At 36.6% G+C, this 19,495-nt stretch overlaps 1 protein-coding gene across 1 annotated transcript; it reads right to left on the reverse strand.

Moving 5' to 3' along the window:
- Nucleotides 1-1,977: 1,977 nt before the first annotated feature.
- LOC149261789 (uncharacterized) lies at nt 1,978-2,513 on the reverse strand. The gene is made up of 2 exons (XM_089371119.1): nt 2,147-2,513; nt 1,978-2,056 (listed from the first exon to the last, which is right to left on the reverse strand). The coding sequence occupies exons 1-2, from the start codon at nt 2,458-2,460 to the stop codon at nt 1,978-1,980; spliced, it is 393 nt and encodes a 130-aa protein (XP_089227245.1). The 5' UTR covers nt 2,461-2,513.
- Nucleotides 2,514-19,495: the final 16,982 nt, after the last annotated feature.

Below are 19,495 nucleotides of genomic sequence, written 5' to 3' on the forward strand. Positions count from 1 at the left end.
TCATAAAGAGTTACAATTGGAACTACTGGACTCTTTGAAGTCATTTTCTTCATTTTTGAAGTAATTATTATTTAAATTTGTTGAAGAAAACCTGAAACACTGAGATAATAAGACACAGAGCTGCAAATAAATTCTCAACCATAAATAAGTAAATAAATCCAACAAATCTGATTTTAATATAATCAAATATGTAGTCATATATAGTTCTAAAATAATTGAGCTAAGTATTGTTCCAAGGAAACGAACAAAATGCATGTGATAGACAAAATTGAATGGCATAGGCAAACATGGGAGATAGTCTTTAGGAACCTAACCCAAACTACTGCAAGCACTATATCGGTATTCATCAGATTAGTCCCATGGAAGTGAGAAGCTAACACAATGCTTGAATAAGAGTACTCATTGTAATCAATTCAATGGGAATCGGAGCCATATGTGTGAAATAGTTATAGGTATAAATGTATTACAGCTTCTACTAATATGGAGTTTAAGCTTAGTCAATTATATATGGTACATCAATTGATACTGTGTAAGTGATTAGACTATACGCTTCATATTCCATATCCTTACATTGAGCTTATATCAGTAATATGTAAGAGTTATGATATCACTGTAATCAAGCTATACTAATACAGGAACAAGAGCTTATCGTAATTAAGGCATGTAGATTATGTGAACACTGTCCATAAGGTTATGCATTGTGATTACTAGTAACCAATACAGAGAAACAAGCTATCATAATATATGAATAATACGTAAGCTGCTTACACCATAGGCTCTAGTATCCTTCAAGAAGCAAACCAACATTCCGAAGGACAGAGACAATCTGAAGATGGTCTGAGACATTAGCTTAGAAGGACTAAGGAAGCTAGATCTTTGGAATGAAACACTAGACCTTGAATCCTTACAATACCTGCTTAGGAAGGAATCCGCATACCTTCTTATCTGTATAACTCCCTTCAAACCCTCAGAACAAGACTAGACGCAGTAGAACCCTAGAAACAGCTTAGCCACCTTAAGACAGTCTGACAAACTTCCTACAAGCAAACAACCTTACATCTCATAGAAGGATTTAGAACACCACTGGCTTAGGAGTCTTACAATTCATGAAGTATGCCTAAATTATATGGAATGGTACAGAAGCTCGAAAGGCAGTTGAAACATTCTCTGTTCATGCTCCAATATTGAAAGGCAGCCTATAATATGGCAGGGACCTGAAGCCTCACAATCTCCTGGTGGATAAGCGAAGAGGTGTAGTAAAAATAGCATATCTTGGCCTCGGAAGAGCATTTACAATTCCTATTAAGAAATATACACATGAGAATCCAAAACCCTAAACCCTTCAACAAAGCAGCTAATAAATTATACCTTCAACAAAACCAGAGGGCTACCATTATATCAGAAAAAAGCACAAGACCTTAACACCGAAAAGCTACAACATCATTTCCGTATGTTCCGAGTCTCACACTAGCTGCAAGCTTTGGAGATGGCAACCAAAACCAAGCTGCCATTAGAATCCAAAACCCTAAACCCTTCAACAAAGCAGCTAATAAATTATACCTTCAACAAAACCAGAGGGCTACCATTATATCAGAAAAAAGCACAAGACCTTAACACCGAAAAGCTACAACATCATTTCCCTATGTTCCGAGTCTCACTCTAGCTGCAAGCTTTGGAGATGGCAGCCAAAACCAAGCTGCCATTAGAATCCAAAACCCTAAACCCTTCAACGAAGCAGCTAATAAATTATACCTTCAACAAAACCAAAGGGCTACTACTTAAAGCTGCCATACAAAACCAAAGGGCTGCTACAATAGAGATGGGAATAGAGACTTATAAAGCACTTAAATTCAATACGCAAGGTAAAACCTGTCTCCAAAATTAACAAAACTTCCAATAAGCGAGGTGAGGTGTTGAGAAACACACGGTGAGAGGTGTTGAAAAACACTTCAGAAAATCGCTGGTAGGATAAAAATCCTACCGGATAGAAGCCATCAGTCCAGAGCTCGCCACACATTCGGCGGACCTTCTCCAGTGCTCGCCGGACCTGCCACAGCTGCAACAATTGGAAAAAATTAACAAATGAGCAAATGCAGAAGAAAAAAACCCAAAAAACCACACAAATACCACCGAAATATGCAATTACCTGTAAATTGGTACTGGCTCCTCCCCAAACAGCAAATAGCACGAATTAAACAACCACCCAGGAAACCCTAAACCACCGGCGGTCCAGACTAAACAGCAATTCGCACAGCAATTGGCGGGCAAATAGCGCGAATTAAACAACCACCCAGGAAACCCTAAACCACCGGCGGTCCAGACTGAACAGCAATTGGCGGACATGAGCTCAACCATGGCGGACATCATGCACAGGTAATGGAGCCCTCCCGCGCCATCATCGGCGGAGGGCTTCGAACAAACACCGGACCCGAACAGAAAACCCACAGTCGGAGCATACATCGCGGCGTAAAGGCGGAAATGAGCGGATCCATGGTCGTTAAATAAACCCTAAACCCTTGACACGCATGTTAACAGGTGGCTCGTTAAGTTAGCGATGTGTCGTACGAGTCCACGTGCTTGTCCGCCAGGTGGAGGGGAGGGCGCACAGGTAATGGCGTCCCTCCCCTAGTCCACAGCTATCCTGATTTTCGGCACCTATGACAGCCAACACCCTAAAGCTAATACAAGTTCTAGATAAGACATGAGCTTAAATGCATTCAATGCTACTCCCCACCAAAGGATTTCAAAATTCAAATGCTTTCCCGCTTGATTTCAAATTGAAAAACTACTCACGGAATTTTTGCAACAAGTGGTTGAATAGGGGAATAAATGGCTCTCTAATTCATTTTTAGCTTATCGCACACCGACAACAGGTTGTTGAATAGGGGATAGATGGCTCTCAATTTCATTTTGACCTTCTCGCGCACTGGTGTCGGTACCACCCCCCACTGCAAAAACATCCAAAGCAACACCATAATGGACATAAGAAAGAGGCTTCTCATGGGAGATCTCTTCTCCATCTGAAGGTTGCAGCCATGGGTGCTCTTTTTTGGGGCTTGTGGATATGATTTGGGATCAAATGTAGGCATTCAAGCTATGTAAGCCTCTTTCACAACCTCACTAAAATCCCCTCCAATACCATAATATGATATCAACACTTCTAAAATTTATATTGAGAATGAAAAACTAATTTACTTGATTCCATTTCCTTTTAATTGATGTTACTTTGCAGTTGAGGATACACAATAGTAGCATTGAAGGCAGAAAATAGAGGATTAATTCAAGCAGAAGAAAAACAAATCATTGATACAGTTATTAAAAGAGGTTTTGGATGTCGGATCCTGTAATGGATTACCATATCCTAGAAGAATATCACTTTCGTGAGGAGGATGTAGTCATACAGATTACCATATCCTGGAATTAGATCACTTTCATGAGAACGATGTAGCTGTACAGAGAAAATATTCTCAAAGTCGATTCAATTAATTCCAACCAAGTACCAAATTTTGTTGTTCATTTCAATTTCAAATATAAATCTTTCATGATGTGCAAGTCCATCAAATCCTCTTGGTAGGAAAAGATGTACTATGGATGTATTTACATATCATTTTATTAATTATCAATCAAGGAAGTGCTATCCAATTTCTGAGTTTGAAGTTGTTGTTTGAGATAAACTGCATTGTGTATGACCATATTACACTTAATCCATAAAATTGGCTTTAATTTTACATGTTGGTTTTCCAATAAGTTTCCAATTAGACTGGTTGACTACTATAATTCTAAAAACAAAAGCTAATTCTGAATACAAGTAGGACATTGATGAATTCTAGAGCCTAGTACAGATGTGTAAACTATTCACAATCTATTGAAAATTATTTGATTCACATCATATTCTTATTGTTCTTTAAAGTAATTTTTTTATAATAAAAACATCTATCCATAAAAACATTTTTAATTATATTTTAAATTTTTTAATTATATTTTAAATTTCTACAAATCCTTGCATATAAATTAGTTGGCAATATTTTTTTGAAATTGTAACATTTTTAATTATATTTTAAATTTCTACAGGTCCTTGGATATAAATTAGTTCGCAATATTTTTTTGAAATTGTTGCTTCAAATCTTGTGTTAATTCTTTTCGTCGATAGACTACTTTAATATGCTGAATGTTATAGTGATTTTGATCAAAATTAACTTCATAGAAGTAAGAACCTAACTTCCTTGATTCCAGAACTTCAAAGTAATATTTTTGACAAATTAAATATGTAATAAACAATTTATTCATTTACTACCAAAACTAACTTAACTTTTAATAATAGTAGTACAGGCTTGAAGTTAGAGGATTCCAAAATGCAAAAGTTCTATCTTTCGTGAAACTTGTAAGACCTTTTTGTCCGTAAATAAAACAAGAGATTTTTTTTTATGATGAAATGGACAAAAACAAGATGAAGATTTCCTATATCAAATAATTTGTTTATTACTTATTTGAAGTCGTGGTAATTTTTATCACATAGTTTTCCTATATATTAATCAAACAAAGAATATGCTGTCAAATATATTATTTTGAAATTAAACTGGTTTTTTTAAAGATCATATTACATTATACGTAGTCATAAGAATATGTTGAGTTAAACAATTTTTTTTAAGGATCTTATTACACTATACTTAGCCATAAGAATATGCTTAGTTAAATTTGTTTAGTCTCCCAATTTGTTTAGTTAGATTTACATTATACCTAGTCATAAGAATAACAAGGTTTTTCAATAAATAAAATAAATGGAAAAATAGTTTAACTATTAAAGGAGGGTAAAATATTTATTGATTTTTAATTGTAATATGCCAAGTCACTCTATAATACTCAATTTATTTTTTTTAGTTTGACTTCATAAGTTCAAAAGAACATTAAAAAAAAAATGTAAATACATTGTTTTATGGCAAGTTTCTATGTGGTGATGGAATGTAAAGCTCTTGTTTGGTAATTAAAAACTCTTCATCTTGTTTGGTAGTTAAAATAGTGAAGTATTTAAATCATGTATGCCATATTGTTTTAAAAAAATATTGTGAACTATAATTGCTTTAATTGATGAGTTTAAAATTTGTAAAAAAATTTATAATAATTCAAATTAGTATAAAACTTAGATACCAACACACTTTCCTCTTGAAATCTCCAAATCAAATGAGAGGTGGTATAGTGCAACTTTTAGATTTTGAATTTAAATTTGAAACTCAAATAAATTGCCCCATCACATTTAATATTTAAACTACCTTGCTAACTCACCATATCACTTACTCAACCATTTGGAAAAATGGATGACCAAAATATGGGAGGAAGAGGAGGTTAGAAAAGTGCCAAGAATATCAATACCATACATACATACATCTGGATAGCATAGTCTTAAGGACTCTTTATCTTGGTGGATAGTTCTCATCATTCTTCGATTGCTCACCAGTTAAATAATGGATACATTGAAAAGATATATTTTGGAATCAATTCAAGAAAAACTATGGCCTGAATAATTCTAGCCAATAGGAACTGTAACCCATAGTAACTCTAACCAATGAGAACTATTGCCACAATGCCTCTATTTGGCAAGAACTTTGAGCAATGAATGAATAAAATGATTATAGGTCATTGGTCATAATAGTTCCCTCATCAAGAAATTCCCTATAACTATGAATAATAAACATTGATTATAGTTATTGTGAGTCAAGGTTTCTAACTAACGAAGGGATTATTCCCTAGAACTATGACTGGAAAACAAAGATCACAGTTTAATTTCATAGTCAAAGCTCCCACATCATAATTCTTGTTGTCATGATTCTTGTAAAATAAAGTCATAGTTCCTAATTGACAAGGGAACTATGAACAACAAAGGAATGATTCCTAAGGTCATATTTCATGAGGGTCAAAGTTCTCAAGGTCATAGTTACTATGTGTCATAATTCCTAAGGTTTAAAGCTCTCAAGTTCATTGTTCTTATATGTCATAGTTACTATGGTCATAGTTCTTGTGGTTCGTGTTTTCTATTGGTTAGAGATCCCAATGATAAGAAAGCTCATAAAATTTCTTCAATGAGAGTCGATGAAGTGCCTGTTGGAAAATGAGAGAAGGAGGGAAATATAAATAGAGAGAGATGGAGAGAGAGAGAGAGAGACTAGAAAATGTGTAAATGGAAATAAAGAAATAGAGTTTTGGGAATAAATTAGTCATAATGGTATAAACAACAATTACATCCATACGATTCCATTACATCAAATTCCACAAAAGCAATGTTTTCAAAATTCACAAAACTAAGGTCTTGAAATTTCACTTCAATTTACATCGAGAAACATCGCCAATTTGTGATGCATGGTCAATATGGTGTGTTTACTCACATTTTCTAATTATGCACTCAAATTTGAACTCACTATGTTGGAGTTTCCACATTCCACATTGCTATGGTTTTCAAATTCCACGAAGCAAGGGTTTTCATAGTGCATAAAACTAAGGGTTTCAAATTGCATAATTATATTTCCTAATAATGCACACATACTTTTGAGCCATGCTAAGCAGGTAGCCTCACTGGGGTCCTAGTTGGCAACTTGGGCCTTATGGAGCCTAAACAACTAGGAACACATGTAAATTCCTAAGAAGAAGAACACATTCTTGTGGGCATGTGTTCCTCATGATAGCCCCATTTCCACTTTTGGGGTCATCATTCTTGTGCAAGTGCCCTTAGTTGATTCTCACTAGTTTTTTCAATTATGCATAATCCTTCTCAAGCTCTCATTATAGAATTTCTCACAAAATTCCTTCATACACTTCATGCTAGGTGTTTTCTCATTAGTCTACATAGTTTCTTTCTTTTACCATATATGAAATCATTTCCACACATATGTGCTTCCACAACCACTTGCCACATTCTTATTTACAATATAACAATAGAGTGCTAAGTTATTTCATCATGACTATTCCCTAATTAAAAAATCCTCCATCATGTTCTAGTTGATTTCTTACATTTGTTTGAGAAACTTCCACATATTTAACTTTATGTATCTATATATATTACTCTTTTATGTTTATCTCATCATTCTAGATTGGTCATGGTTATGAGTAATGCAATAGGTTATCATCATTCATTTATTAAAAGCCCCATTTCTTTATACTTATTTTTCTATCTTCTCATAGGTTTGTATTCTTTGAAGGGTAAGTTTCTTCCAATTTTGACTTCATTCATATGTAATTTAAGAAATTGTGATACTATTTCCCATTTATAGTTTATCTTATTTCAGATTGAATTATTATAGTGTTCTTCATCTATCTCAATGTTTTCATAGTGGAAGAATTAAATGAATCAACTTGTACAGTATTTTTTATGAATGGGTCCTAATTTGGGTATGAATTCTTCCAAAGCCATTTTGAGGCATTAAACGTTTTTTTCCTGGGTAAAAAAATTCTCGTTTGTGCAAGACCATCTAATACTCGAACTTTGTATGCAAAATTTATGCCTCTCGAAAGTTTATCTACCATACTAACCACTAGGCTACAAGTCGATGTCATGTTAATCCCCACTACTCATGCATATGGGGCTAGCCATGTATGTAATTTAAAAAAGACTCAAGGATGTCCAAAATCGTAACTCTAGTTGATGGTTGAGGGAGTCAAATTTTTCATATAGTTAGCTATTGGGTTATGTTAAATACTAGGACACTAGGAGGAGTAGGGGTTACATTTCATATTATTACATTCTCTTCCATATTTGAGCAAAGAAATTGGGAGTGGGATGTTAGAGAGAAAAATAAGGGCTTAAGATTTTGTAGCAACTTTATAAGCCATAGGTCTTAGGTAACTCTATAGAGAGTAGCTCTTTCTTTGTATCTACACATTTTTCCATACTAGAGAATAGAGATCAAAGCAACCTCACCTTCTAGCTAGGTTTCTCCCATAAGGGTTTCCCAAGGGGAAATTGTGCTTACTTTGATTAGTGTGTGTATTTCTTTTCACTCTATATTTCTTGCATTTCAACGAATTTATATTTAAGCATACAAACAATAAATAAAGGATCTGAGATCTAAAATAATTAATATTCACCATGAAAAAAACAATATTTATTAGATCTATTATGATGTATTGTTCCAATGGAATATCCATGATAATTTACTAGTCATCTCCGCATCTTTCCTAAACGAATAGTGTCTTCTTTACTACCACATGTTACGTCGATCAGTTGAACATATTATGTGATTGTATGTTACTTCATCTTTGATATTCTTTTCTTAATGTCCATGGTTAGGCTTTTATCTCCATTCTTCCCATCTTCAAAATGCAACATGCTCAAAGAAAGAAAATCCAATAACCATTAATTAGGAGTTATGCTCAACAATCATCTTGAATCCATTTTATATTTGAACCCATCATTCATATCAACTCGAATTGAATTTTCAAACTCTGCCATGATCATGAAAAGTAAGAAAACTTTTCGTAAAAATCACATCATCAAATTTTTGTTGACGCGTTTCGAACCATCTAGTGTGGTTCATCGCTAGAACAAGATGAAGAACCAGATATTGGCATCAAGTTACATAGATGGAAAGAAAAAATTTAGCCGTTATAATATAACAATTAGATATGACTAAATAAATAATATTTTAATGTAAGGAAATAATTGTTAGAATATAGTTGTTAATATTGTCCATGATTACCAAGTTGTTACTCTCATTAATCGTATCAGAGGATTCTATTATGAGGACAAGTATAAAAGACAAATAATACATAAAATAATTACCAAAATTTATTTTCCCACATATTACAACTATTTATTGGTCGTATCTATATTTCATTGCCCTTGTAGCACTAAATAAGGTTCCAAATTCCTTTATCCTCCCTTAATTAACTATATAAATCTCATTGTGTCTAAAATGTAACAATAAACCTTTATATTCACATAAAGTTACTCATATTCATGAAGTCATATACTCTAAATTTACTTTTATTTTTTGAATGGTTGTACATATTTATCAATATTAACCAAATTATCCTCATCATAACTTAGTGCACAACAGTAAAATTAATATTTATACAAAAATATAAATCACAATAAACATTAATGTAAAAGTGTTTCCCAAAAATTTCATATGAAAACATTAACTTCTTACATATTAACTTGTTGCGTGTCTTAATTTTTTGAACTTGTTATAGAATATTTGAATTCATTTTAATCATTCTTCTAAATTGTGGAATATGCAATTCTCTAAGTTTAAATGTTGTTAAAACCATTACACTAAATTATATCTTAAGAAATATCATATGAAGACATTACCAATTAAATAAAAATAGAAATAAAATAAATCTCATTTAAAAATATTATTAGTTAAATGAAAATTAAAATAAAACACAAAAACATTACCAATTATACTTTACCAAATGTATCATGAAAACATATAAATCATAATCATTGGAAAATCTTAAAAGAACATTACCAAGTCAAAAGGTATCACAGGAGATCAATAAAAAGGTATGGTTTCACCTTATAAATAATTTATTTTCCTCTTTTAATTTTGTTTCAATATTTTATTTAATCACTAGGTATCTTATATATAAGAAGAAGTTATACAATATGGATGCAAATGGGTTTCCTAAAATTGCTTCTACCTTTAGCCAAAACCTCCACCATTGATTGAAGTGAGGATGGCATAAGGATGCCCAGTCTTCACTAGACCATTGGGGAATAAGGAGGAGATCATCTTACAGAATTAAGATAATATCAAAAATAATATTGCTTCCAAATTTAAAGAAAAATTGTGGGAAAATAAAGAGTTGGAGAGAAAAAAGGAAAGTGCAATATTATAAGGAGGTGATCACCCCAATCTAGAAAACCAAAATTATCTCTCTGTCTTAACTAGTGTTAAGATGAAAATGAGCATTTCCAATATTAGAACCAATTCTAATGAGCTTCATAATGAAATTAAGCATTGGTGAATTCTCAAAACATCGTGGGATGAAAGAGTTTGTCACTTATGTAGGCATTGGTGAATTCCCAAAACACCTTGGGATGAAAGATTTTGTCACCAATAATAGGAGGGTTGAAGATAAAAAACATTCTCTCTTAGATTGTCCATCTTATGTTCACGTGAAAGAGTTTGCCACCAAGCCTAGGAGGGTTGAATCTTGTACTCACATTAAAAAGCTTTCTCTTAGATTATCTATCTTATAGTAAAATTCACCTCCTAGATTGTCCATCGTATAATCAAATTCTAATATGTCTTCAAATACTAGAACTCATGTGGAGAGGGAATTAAACCCGCTAGCTACCACTAGAGCTATTGTCCTTTAGAAACCTTATTAAGATTTTAAGTCATAAAATATATGGTGATTTGGAATCCCTCTCCCACTTCTTTTTCCCCGTATAAATAAGATGTTAAAGAACCCTATTTAATCTATTACCTTCTTAAGGTCTGACAGACTATATAAGCCTTAGTGGCCATTAATCATCATACTCATCATCATTATACATCCAAATTATCATTTCACTCCTCTTAATATTATTATAATAATACCATAAATTTTTATTTTTATTTTTATATATAATAATTCAAACACTGTATAATCAATCTTTTATTTTTTAAAATTTTATATTACTGTTGGGCATGGAATCCCCCCAAGGCATGTTTTGGGGCTTAAAGCCCAAATTTTGACCAAATCTTGTTGTAAAGCCCCGTGAATTGCGGGCACGAGGTGCGAAAGTATGATAGAGTCACAGGGTTGTCCGCCCTAGTTTTGTAATGTAATGTTGGCTGGATAGACCTACCCATGGTCCACGAACCATGGGATTGTATAAATAGAGCGAGGCTTTAAGTAGAAAAGAAGAAAGAGGAAAGTCTAAGTGATTGAGTCACAAGGCGAAGTGTGTCTTTGGGTCGTAGAGTAGGAGAAGGCTCTGCAACTGAGTGCGCAGAGGCCTAGTAGTCCGCAGCTGAGTGCGCGGACCCCTGCGGCTGAGTGCGTAGGGAAAAGTTGAGTTTGTAAACAAGGAAGGAATTAATAAAGAGAAGTTTTGTCATAACTCTATGTATCTCTTCTTGGGTTAATGCATGTTTGATATATTTTGCAAAGATATTGTTTATTTACTACGCGCACTTGGATGAATGGTTTATGTTGTTAAGTGTAACTTAAAGCACGCAAGTAGGCTAAGATAATCAACTAAAATTGGAATACTAGTAAGGTCTTGGGTAATAACACAGATCACGACATTCAGTCCCTGGGTAGGGCTGCGAAAAGACAATATATCAGGCTGCGAGGGACGGGAAAGTACGCGAAGCCACCTGTGTGCAGGGTCAAACAACAGACCGCTTGAACTCATCAGACATCTCCAGGGTGCAGAAAACTGGTTTTAGGACCCTCCCATACTACTTCTGGTGAGACCTCAGTCCGCGCTCCACGGAATGTTGCCGAAAGGGCCAGTAGTACTAGGATTTGTTTGGCTAAATTAACTTCAAACCTGGGTCAAGCACTTATAATCCAACAAATGGTTCCATTTTCCGGACCGGGATCTCCATAGAGATGTTTGATGTCGTATCACTGGAATCTGACAAAGAAAGGAATTGAAGAGTGGTTGGACAGAAAGATTCACGAGTTCATGGTGTAGGAAAACAAGAATATGCGATTATCAAAGGAAGAATGGTTAGATTGCTACTTATATACAGAAATCCATAAAATTTTCTTTGCATCCTTGCCCTATGAGTTGTACGAGTGGATCACGAAGCTAGTAGATAGTCAAGGAAGGTGTAGGCTCGATAAACCTATTGTGTGGACTCCAAAGTTGGTGCACAGACTGGAAGCATCAGAAGATAAGATCATGTGCACTGTGGATCACTGGCGCGATTGAATTATAGGAGGATTTATCACCAATTTCGTAGTAGATACTTTAGCTAGTTATAGTGAGGCAGCACGATGCTTCCTCAAAGGACCGCGAGGTAAGTACGTTAAATCTTTGAACACTTGGATTAAGATGCTACTGTGTGAAAAGCAGGTTATGTGAATAAATTTATGTTTAGGGCTACGTGGAGTGGGAGGATCTACAAAAATGAAAGTAGCGTAGAACTAGAAACTAGCCCCTTGATTTCACCTCCACGAGAAAGCGAGGAAGAGCTCATGAAGGTTTCACCAAGAAGTGTGCTTAGTTTGATAAAGAAGCGAATTCCACGCATACCACCCTCACCTACACCACCACTAATTTCACAATCTTCACCCCCATCTTCACCCACACCACCTCTGCCACCACCACAGTTCAATATGCCAAGCGCGCTAAAGTCGTCAGTGTTCAAAGGAGTAGGGAATGAAGATTCAGACCAGTTTTGCTTTGTGGTAAGGGCTGTATGGGAAGCGTAGGGAGTCATAGATAACAATATAAAGAAAGCAACATTAGTCAACGCTCTACGGGATCGCGCACTAACTTGGTACATTAAGCATTCCAATGAAAATCTGAATGTAGCAATTGTGGATATCCAAGCTATGCTAAACAAGGAATTTAGTAAGCCAAAATCAGAGACACGGTCGATCATTGGATTTAAGGAAATTGTGATGCTTCCAGGCGAGGCCCCCTAGGAGCTAGATCAGAGACTGAAGTGTACAATTCGTGAAGCCAGTATGACCTTGACGGATGGGCAACACCACGCATGGTTTGTAGCATTGCTAATGTCGCATCTAAGGAACGTGTTGTCATAGCAAAAGCTAACCACTCAGGTCGAGGCCTTGGAGATTGCAATGAGACTGTACGAGACCCCGATACAAGATCCTAACCTGGGAGTTCAATAGATCCATGTGCAGTTGAAAAACTTGTGCCTTGAGATGCAGAGTTTGAAACAAGATAGGACGGCTCACCTAGAAGCACGCGAGGAGGTATGGTGCGTAAAGTGCAAAGGCCAAGGACATGACAAGGACCATTGTCCAGTCTCCACGAACTACCTGGTGGGAGGAGGACCAATGCCACTGAGACCGGAGGCATAAGCAGGACCGAGCACGTCGCCTGCATTATGGTGCACGATTTGTAAGATAGGAGGGAAGCATGATATAGATAACTACCATCTATTACAGAAGTATACGGGGAATTCCCAGTAGTTGTTCTGTAATTTCTGCAGGTCAATAAGCCATGATGAGCGCACCTGTAGAAGTTATGAACTGATGATGGATCGGACTCTTACCTACAGAGTTCAAACTGAAACACGGGCCCTTGATCGAAATGCATGGATGGTGCACACTGGATTTCAGGGCCATCGACAAGGTTGAGGTGGAATGGGACTAGGAAGAGGTCGCAGCCAGCTAATATGTTACAAATGTGCAGGGCCAGGGCATTATGTTTGCGATTGTACAAATCTGATGAGACCATCATGCTTATATTGTACCCAGTTTGATCATGAGACAAAGGATTGTCCCACGGTGATAGTGAGGCTGTGTGATAAGGGAGCACTCCAACCTCCCCCGACTCAGAACCTACAAATGATGAGGTTTGAGTCACGCGAGGAAGACCCGAATGTAAATATCGTGCTATGAAATAGTATTACGATGGGAGATGACAAGGGCAAGAAGCCAGAAGAAAGTACCTAGGTTTGCAAGTCTATGACGAAGGAACCTGAATTTGATCTGGGGCAAGTTAAAGAGACATTCATGGAAGCTAAGAGGAGCTTCATGGATGCCTCTACTTCAGGAAGTAAAGGCAGACTGGAACCAGAAATGGACCCATCGATGCTCACTACATTCTTAGACATTCATGAAGCTGCTACATGATAGCAAAGCTATGAAGGGGCTGCAAGAACTCATCACTAGATGTGCTGGAACCACGCCAGGAGAACTGTGCGTAGTCCGGAAGCTCAAGAAGCACACAATGTGAACAGGGAGAGATGAGATTGACCATGTAGATCGGGAAATATGAAATGGATCAAGTGATCTTGGATCTAGGATTAGACGCAAACGTCTTGCCAAAGCAGATATGGGAGTGCATGGGCAAGCCTGAGCTGCAATGGTCTCCTATCCAATTGTGAATGGCGAACTAGCAAAAGATCCTACCCATGGGAAGATTGCAAGGAATAACGGTAGATATCGAAGGTGCGAGCACGCTAGCAGATTTTGAAGTGATAGATATTGTTGATGACAACAATCCCCATCACGTGTTACTGGGAATAGATTGGGCCACTGATATGAATGGAGTGATAAATCTAAAGAAGCACAAGATGATTTTTGATAAAAATTCACTACGCGTAGTGGTACCTTTAGACACTGCAGAAGGATCGTGCTACACAAAACCAGTGCAGAACAATGACAGCGACAACGATATAGACTATATCTACAAGATAACCGCGCAGGAGCAAGACTGGGTAATGTTGACACCTAATCCTCAGCGGTTGGGTGAACCTGGAATGTGAACAGTCATCAAGAAGATGAACTGATCAGTCACATTCATGTATATAAACAATAGCTACCTAATGAAATAAACGAATCAGTTTTTCTGCCCAGTTTGGAGTTACTCCTGGTCTGACATGGTATCAGAGCCAGCTCCTTTTTTTAGCCTTTGTGGCTTTGTAACTCCTGGTCTGCTTCATATTCCATTACCTACATTCTGCCTGCCATCCCTGAGCTGTACCTGCGCTCTGCTTCATATTCTATTACCTGCACCATACAGTGCGCTGCCCTTACTGTCTCATCCGCCATCTGAATGAGCCTGAGCCTGTCGGTATCGGATCTGGTATCGTAACGTATTGCTTGAATGCTTCGAATACGTTGCCAAACGCGGTTTGAAACAAGTGGTCCCCGTATGTTTCTCGGTTCTGAGCCATTTTAACTATACCACTGTTCAGATACCCTTGGAACTTAGAAACGCTCGAGCCAGAGGTTTTTTACCTCGGTTTATGGTAGCCTAGAGCCGAGACTTTGGAGGTCGATTAATCGTTGTGGAGCCGAGACTTTGGTGGTTTTGAAGCATGGTGGTGACATGGCACCCATCGTGGGGAACAAGTAGAGCTCTTTGGTTCAAAGAAAGCCCGTCAGTTTTCCGCTCTACATCAGCGAACAGGCCTTGTTTAAGCGAGGCTCAATTTTCACAATCTAAGCTAAAGCATGTGGCCTGGTAAATTAACGTGCTTTTAAATGATTTAAACTCCCGGCTCTTACCTTTAATTGCAAATTTTTTTGATATATTTTCTGGAGTTAAGGTGAATTCACATTTGGATTTGTGAACTGAGTATAGTTTTTGAGACTTTGAAACTAAGCTCGTGGAGATCATAAGCACGAACCCGAGCAGGGATATTCTAGTTTTTTGTTTTTGCGTGATCAATTCTTTGTATCTGACTACGTAAAGTTCTGGCACCATGCATTGAGCTATGGAGCAGCTGAGAATATTCATGAGATTCAAGTAGATCTGTGGGTAGTAAACAGTTACATCTTGCAGACAGAATTGATAATAGACGGGTGCATTGTGTCAGCATTGTGAAAAGTTTTTTTGTGATCTTTCTGCCAAGAGCGACATGCTTCTGCCATTACAAAAGAAAATTTTTGAATAATGGATGTGCTGACCGATTGGTTTCTAGTATCAATTGGTTTCAGTCTTTTTGAATGAAATACTCTTCAAACTCTTTGAACATAGATTTTATCATTTAATAGCAGCAATTAGTCAAGAAAACAGAGCTCCCGCCTGTCATCCTTTCTTGTGAAATTTGGAGAGAATGTCTGAACTTTAACACCACCATATTTTATTACTGTCTATAGAATCAAAGGGATTTATGGTGATTTGATTGATTATTTCCCACAGAGATTTTTTTTTTCACTGTATATCAGCAGAAGTAACTTTTTTACAGAATGCATTCAATTATCTCTATGGTAGGAATAGTTCTCACTGGCAAGGAGAACTATCCTGAATGGTCCCGGATGGTGAAACACACCCTCATCTACAATGAGTTGTGGAAGGGAGTGTGTGTCGGAGAAGGATACAATGACCCAGTATAGCCTACATCAGACAAAGAGCTCGTCATTTGGGATAACAAGAACAACAAAGCATATGCATTAATCGCAACATCTGTAAATGAAGAAGTAAGTCGCCATATTTCATCATTTTCAACTACCTTTGATGCTTTACAAAAACTCAAAGAACTCTATGATTCACATTCTGCACTTGAAGTTGTTCAGCTCATGATTAAACTCTTCACTCTTGAACTGAAAAATAATGATCCTCTTGCTCTTGCATCTGAAGTAAAGTCTATAATGCATGATATTAAATCCACTAAGGTAGAGCTGGATATCCCTCTTATTGCTTTTCTCAAGGAACTCTATCCTACCTACTCCAATTATCTTGAGTCATTATAAGCAAATGGAAATCTTAAAGATATAACCTTTGACTCCCTTGTGAAAAAGTTTGTTGAAAAAGAGAAAGCCTTTGGAAAGAAGACAGTCCCTGAATCTTCTGAAGAGACTATTTGCCTTGCTCATAAAGAAAAGCATCCTGCTCAAGATTCTACAAGAGGAAGAGGTGGACAAAGAGGAAGAGGAAGATACTTCAGAGGCAGGGGGGGCAGACATTCTCAAGGAGAAAAGGCAGATCTGCATTGCATTCGCTGCAAACGAAATGGATCACATGATGCTTCTACATGCAAGCTACCATGGGACAAAATTGAGCATAGAAGAAATCAGCAGAAAGGTAAAACTGATGATACAGACAAAGGTAAAGCACCTGAATCTGCTCACTATATTGAGGCACAATGTAACATTGGAGTAAATGAAGATTTGTTTAATGCTTCACTTACTTCTTCGAAAAATGATTAGTTGCTTGATTCAGGAGCAACCTGTCATATGACTCATAGGAAATATTTTTTTGAAGATTTCACTGACAATGTTGATGGAGTAGTATACTTTGCAGATCAGTCAAAAATCAAGCCATCAGGGCTTGGCACAATCAGGCTTAAACTGCCTGATCTTCCAGACTTTCTTCTGGATCATGTTCTATACCTCCCACAGCTCAAGAGAAACTTGTTGTCCTTGGTCCACATCCGCCAGCAAGGTCACTCCATTCATATGTTTGATGGAAAGCTTGAGGTAAGAAAGGCATCTGACCACTCACTTGTCATGAGGGGAATAGAAGAAGAAAGACTTCTTAAACTGCAAGGAACCTCTGCTCATGCACAACATTTCTCATATATTTCTCATCATGAAGAAGGTACACTTCCATCAAGTTTATTATGGCATGCTATATTTGGACATTTAAACTATGACAGTCTTCGCTTATTGAATAAAAATGGTGTTGTTGGTTTGCCTACAATTCCTAGGAAACATAAGCAATGTGATGCTTGCATTCTAGGAAAGCATAGCAAACAGTGTTTTCATGATTCACATTCAAGAGCACATAGGAAGCTTGAACTCATTCATTCAGATTTATGTGGTCCAATGCCTATTCCTTCTGCAAATGGAAATAAATATATCATGACATTTATTGATGATTACACCAGAATGTGTTGGGTTTAATTATTGAAGAACAAATCTGATGCTTTTCAAACATTCAAGAATTTTCATAAGTGGATTGAAAATGATGCACAATCTCATATTGGGTCTATTCGCACTGATAATGGAAAAGAATATACATCAAATGAATTTGAAAACTATCTTCGCCAACATGGGATCAAACATCAAACAAATGTGCCTTATAATCCTCAACAGAATGGTGTAGCTGAAAGAATGAATAGAACAATCTTGAATATGGTACGATCCATGCTTTTCTTCAAAAATGTAAAGATAATGTTTTGGGCGGATGCTGTTCTATGTGCTGCATATATAAAGAATAGATGTCCATCTAGTGCTATAAGAAACAAGACTCCTTATGAATTGTGGTATGGACATGTTCCTTCGATAAAACATCTCAGGATTTTTGGTTCCACCTGTTATGCTTTAATACCAAAGGTACATAGAAACAAACTTGGTGCTAGAAGTCGTAAGTGTATCTTCCTGGGGTATTCAAACACCTCTAAAGCATACCGTCTCTATGATGAAGTAAATAAAAAGTTTGTTGTATCTAGAGATGTCATTTTTCTTGAATCATCCAAATCTGACAGTGTTGTTGAGCAGCAACTTGATCACTTGGATAGATTCACAAAAATGAAATCATTTCAAGAGTTTGATCATCAGATTCCACATCTTGAAGGGGGGATTCCTATACTAGATCAACATGTGGAATCTTCTTCTGAAGAACAATCTCCCTTGCATGAAACTCCAACACCGGATGATCCTTTAAGTGATGTAATTGATAGAATTGGGAGACTCAATCTTGATTCAGTCCCAACTCAATCAACAAAGCAGCCTGGACCATCTCAGAAAGGTCCCCCAAAGTGCCTGACAAAGACACTTGAAAGTGTTCATCCTGATGAAATTGGAAAAACAGGAACTAGAAATACAAACCGACAAGATGGAGGTGATGTAGATAACTCTAATTCACCTGTTGATATGGATGTTACTTATGATTGTGAATTGAACTTGTCTACAAATTTTGAACCAACTTCCTTCAAAGAAGCTGCTTCTCATGATGAATGGAAAGAAGCGATGCAAAAGGAGTATGATGCCCTCATAAAGAATGGCACTTGGAAGCTGGTTGATCCTCCATTTGGAACCAAACCAATTGGCTGCAAGTGGGTCTACAAGAACAAATACAAAGCTGATGGCTCACTTGACAAGCACAAAGCTAGCCTTGTGGAAAAAGGTTTTGCACATAAGGAAGGGGTCGATTATGAGGAAACTTTTGCCCCCACAGCAAAATGGGCCACCATCCGGACACTCTTTGCACTAGCTGCTCAGAACGGTTGGAAAGTCCATCAAATGGATGTAAAAATTGAATTCTTGAATGGACATCTAAAAGAGAATGTTTTTATGTCCCAGCCTGAAGGATTTGCTGTGAAAGGACATGAACATAGAGTATGCAAACTTGTGAAGTCCTTGTATGGCTTCAAACAAGCACCACGAGCCTGGTATGAAAAACTAACTGAGCATCTTCTGAAACTCAACTTCAATCATTTTGATCTTGATGATACAACTTTATTTGTCAAGAAAGTTGGCAAAACAGTTGTATATCTTATGGTATATGTATATGATCTTTTAATAACAGGGAACAATGAAAGCTATATTGCATCCATAAAGAAAGAATTAGGAAAAAGTTTTGAAATGACTGATTTGGGCTATGTTCATTACTATCTTGGCATTGAAGTAACCCAACATCCAAAATCCATATTTCTTTCTCAAAAGAAATACATTGGAGATTTGTTAAACAGATTTGGCATGACAGAGTGCAATCCTCTTTCTACTCCAATGGAACAAAACTTGAAGCTCACATCTATTGAAGGAAAGGAATTTGAGGATGCAACAAAGTATAGACAGCTTGTAGGAAGTCTCATCTACCTCACTACTACCAGACCAGACATTTCATTTGTTGTTGGAATCCTCTCTAGGTTTATGCAAAAGCCTTGTGAGGGACATTGGTCTGCTGCAAAAA

This window comes from Pinus tabuliformis, chromosome 6 (genome assembly GCF_031772625.1).
Source record: "Pinus tabuliformis cultivar Carrire ecotype Pingquan chromosome 6, CPIR1, whole genome shotgun sequence".
In the NCBI taxonomy this organism is placed as follows: domain Eukaryota; kingdom Viridiplantae; phylum Streptophyta; class Pinopsida; order Pinales; family Pinaceae; genus Pinus; species Pinus tabuliformis.

Coding starts and splice junctions, on each gene's coding strand:
- LOC149261789 (XM_089371119.1), bottom strand. CDS start 2,460: ATGTATGCTCCGACTGTGGGTTTTCTGTTCGGGTCCGGTGTTTGTTCG. Junction 2,057..2,146: donor GAGCCAGTACCAATTTACAG/GTAATTGCATAT, acceptor CAATTGTTGCAG/CTGTGGCAGGTCCGGCGAGC.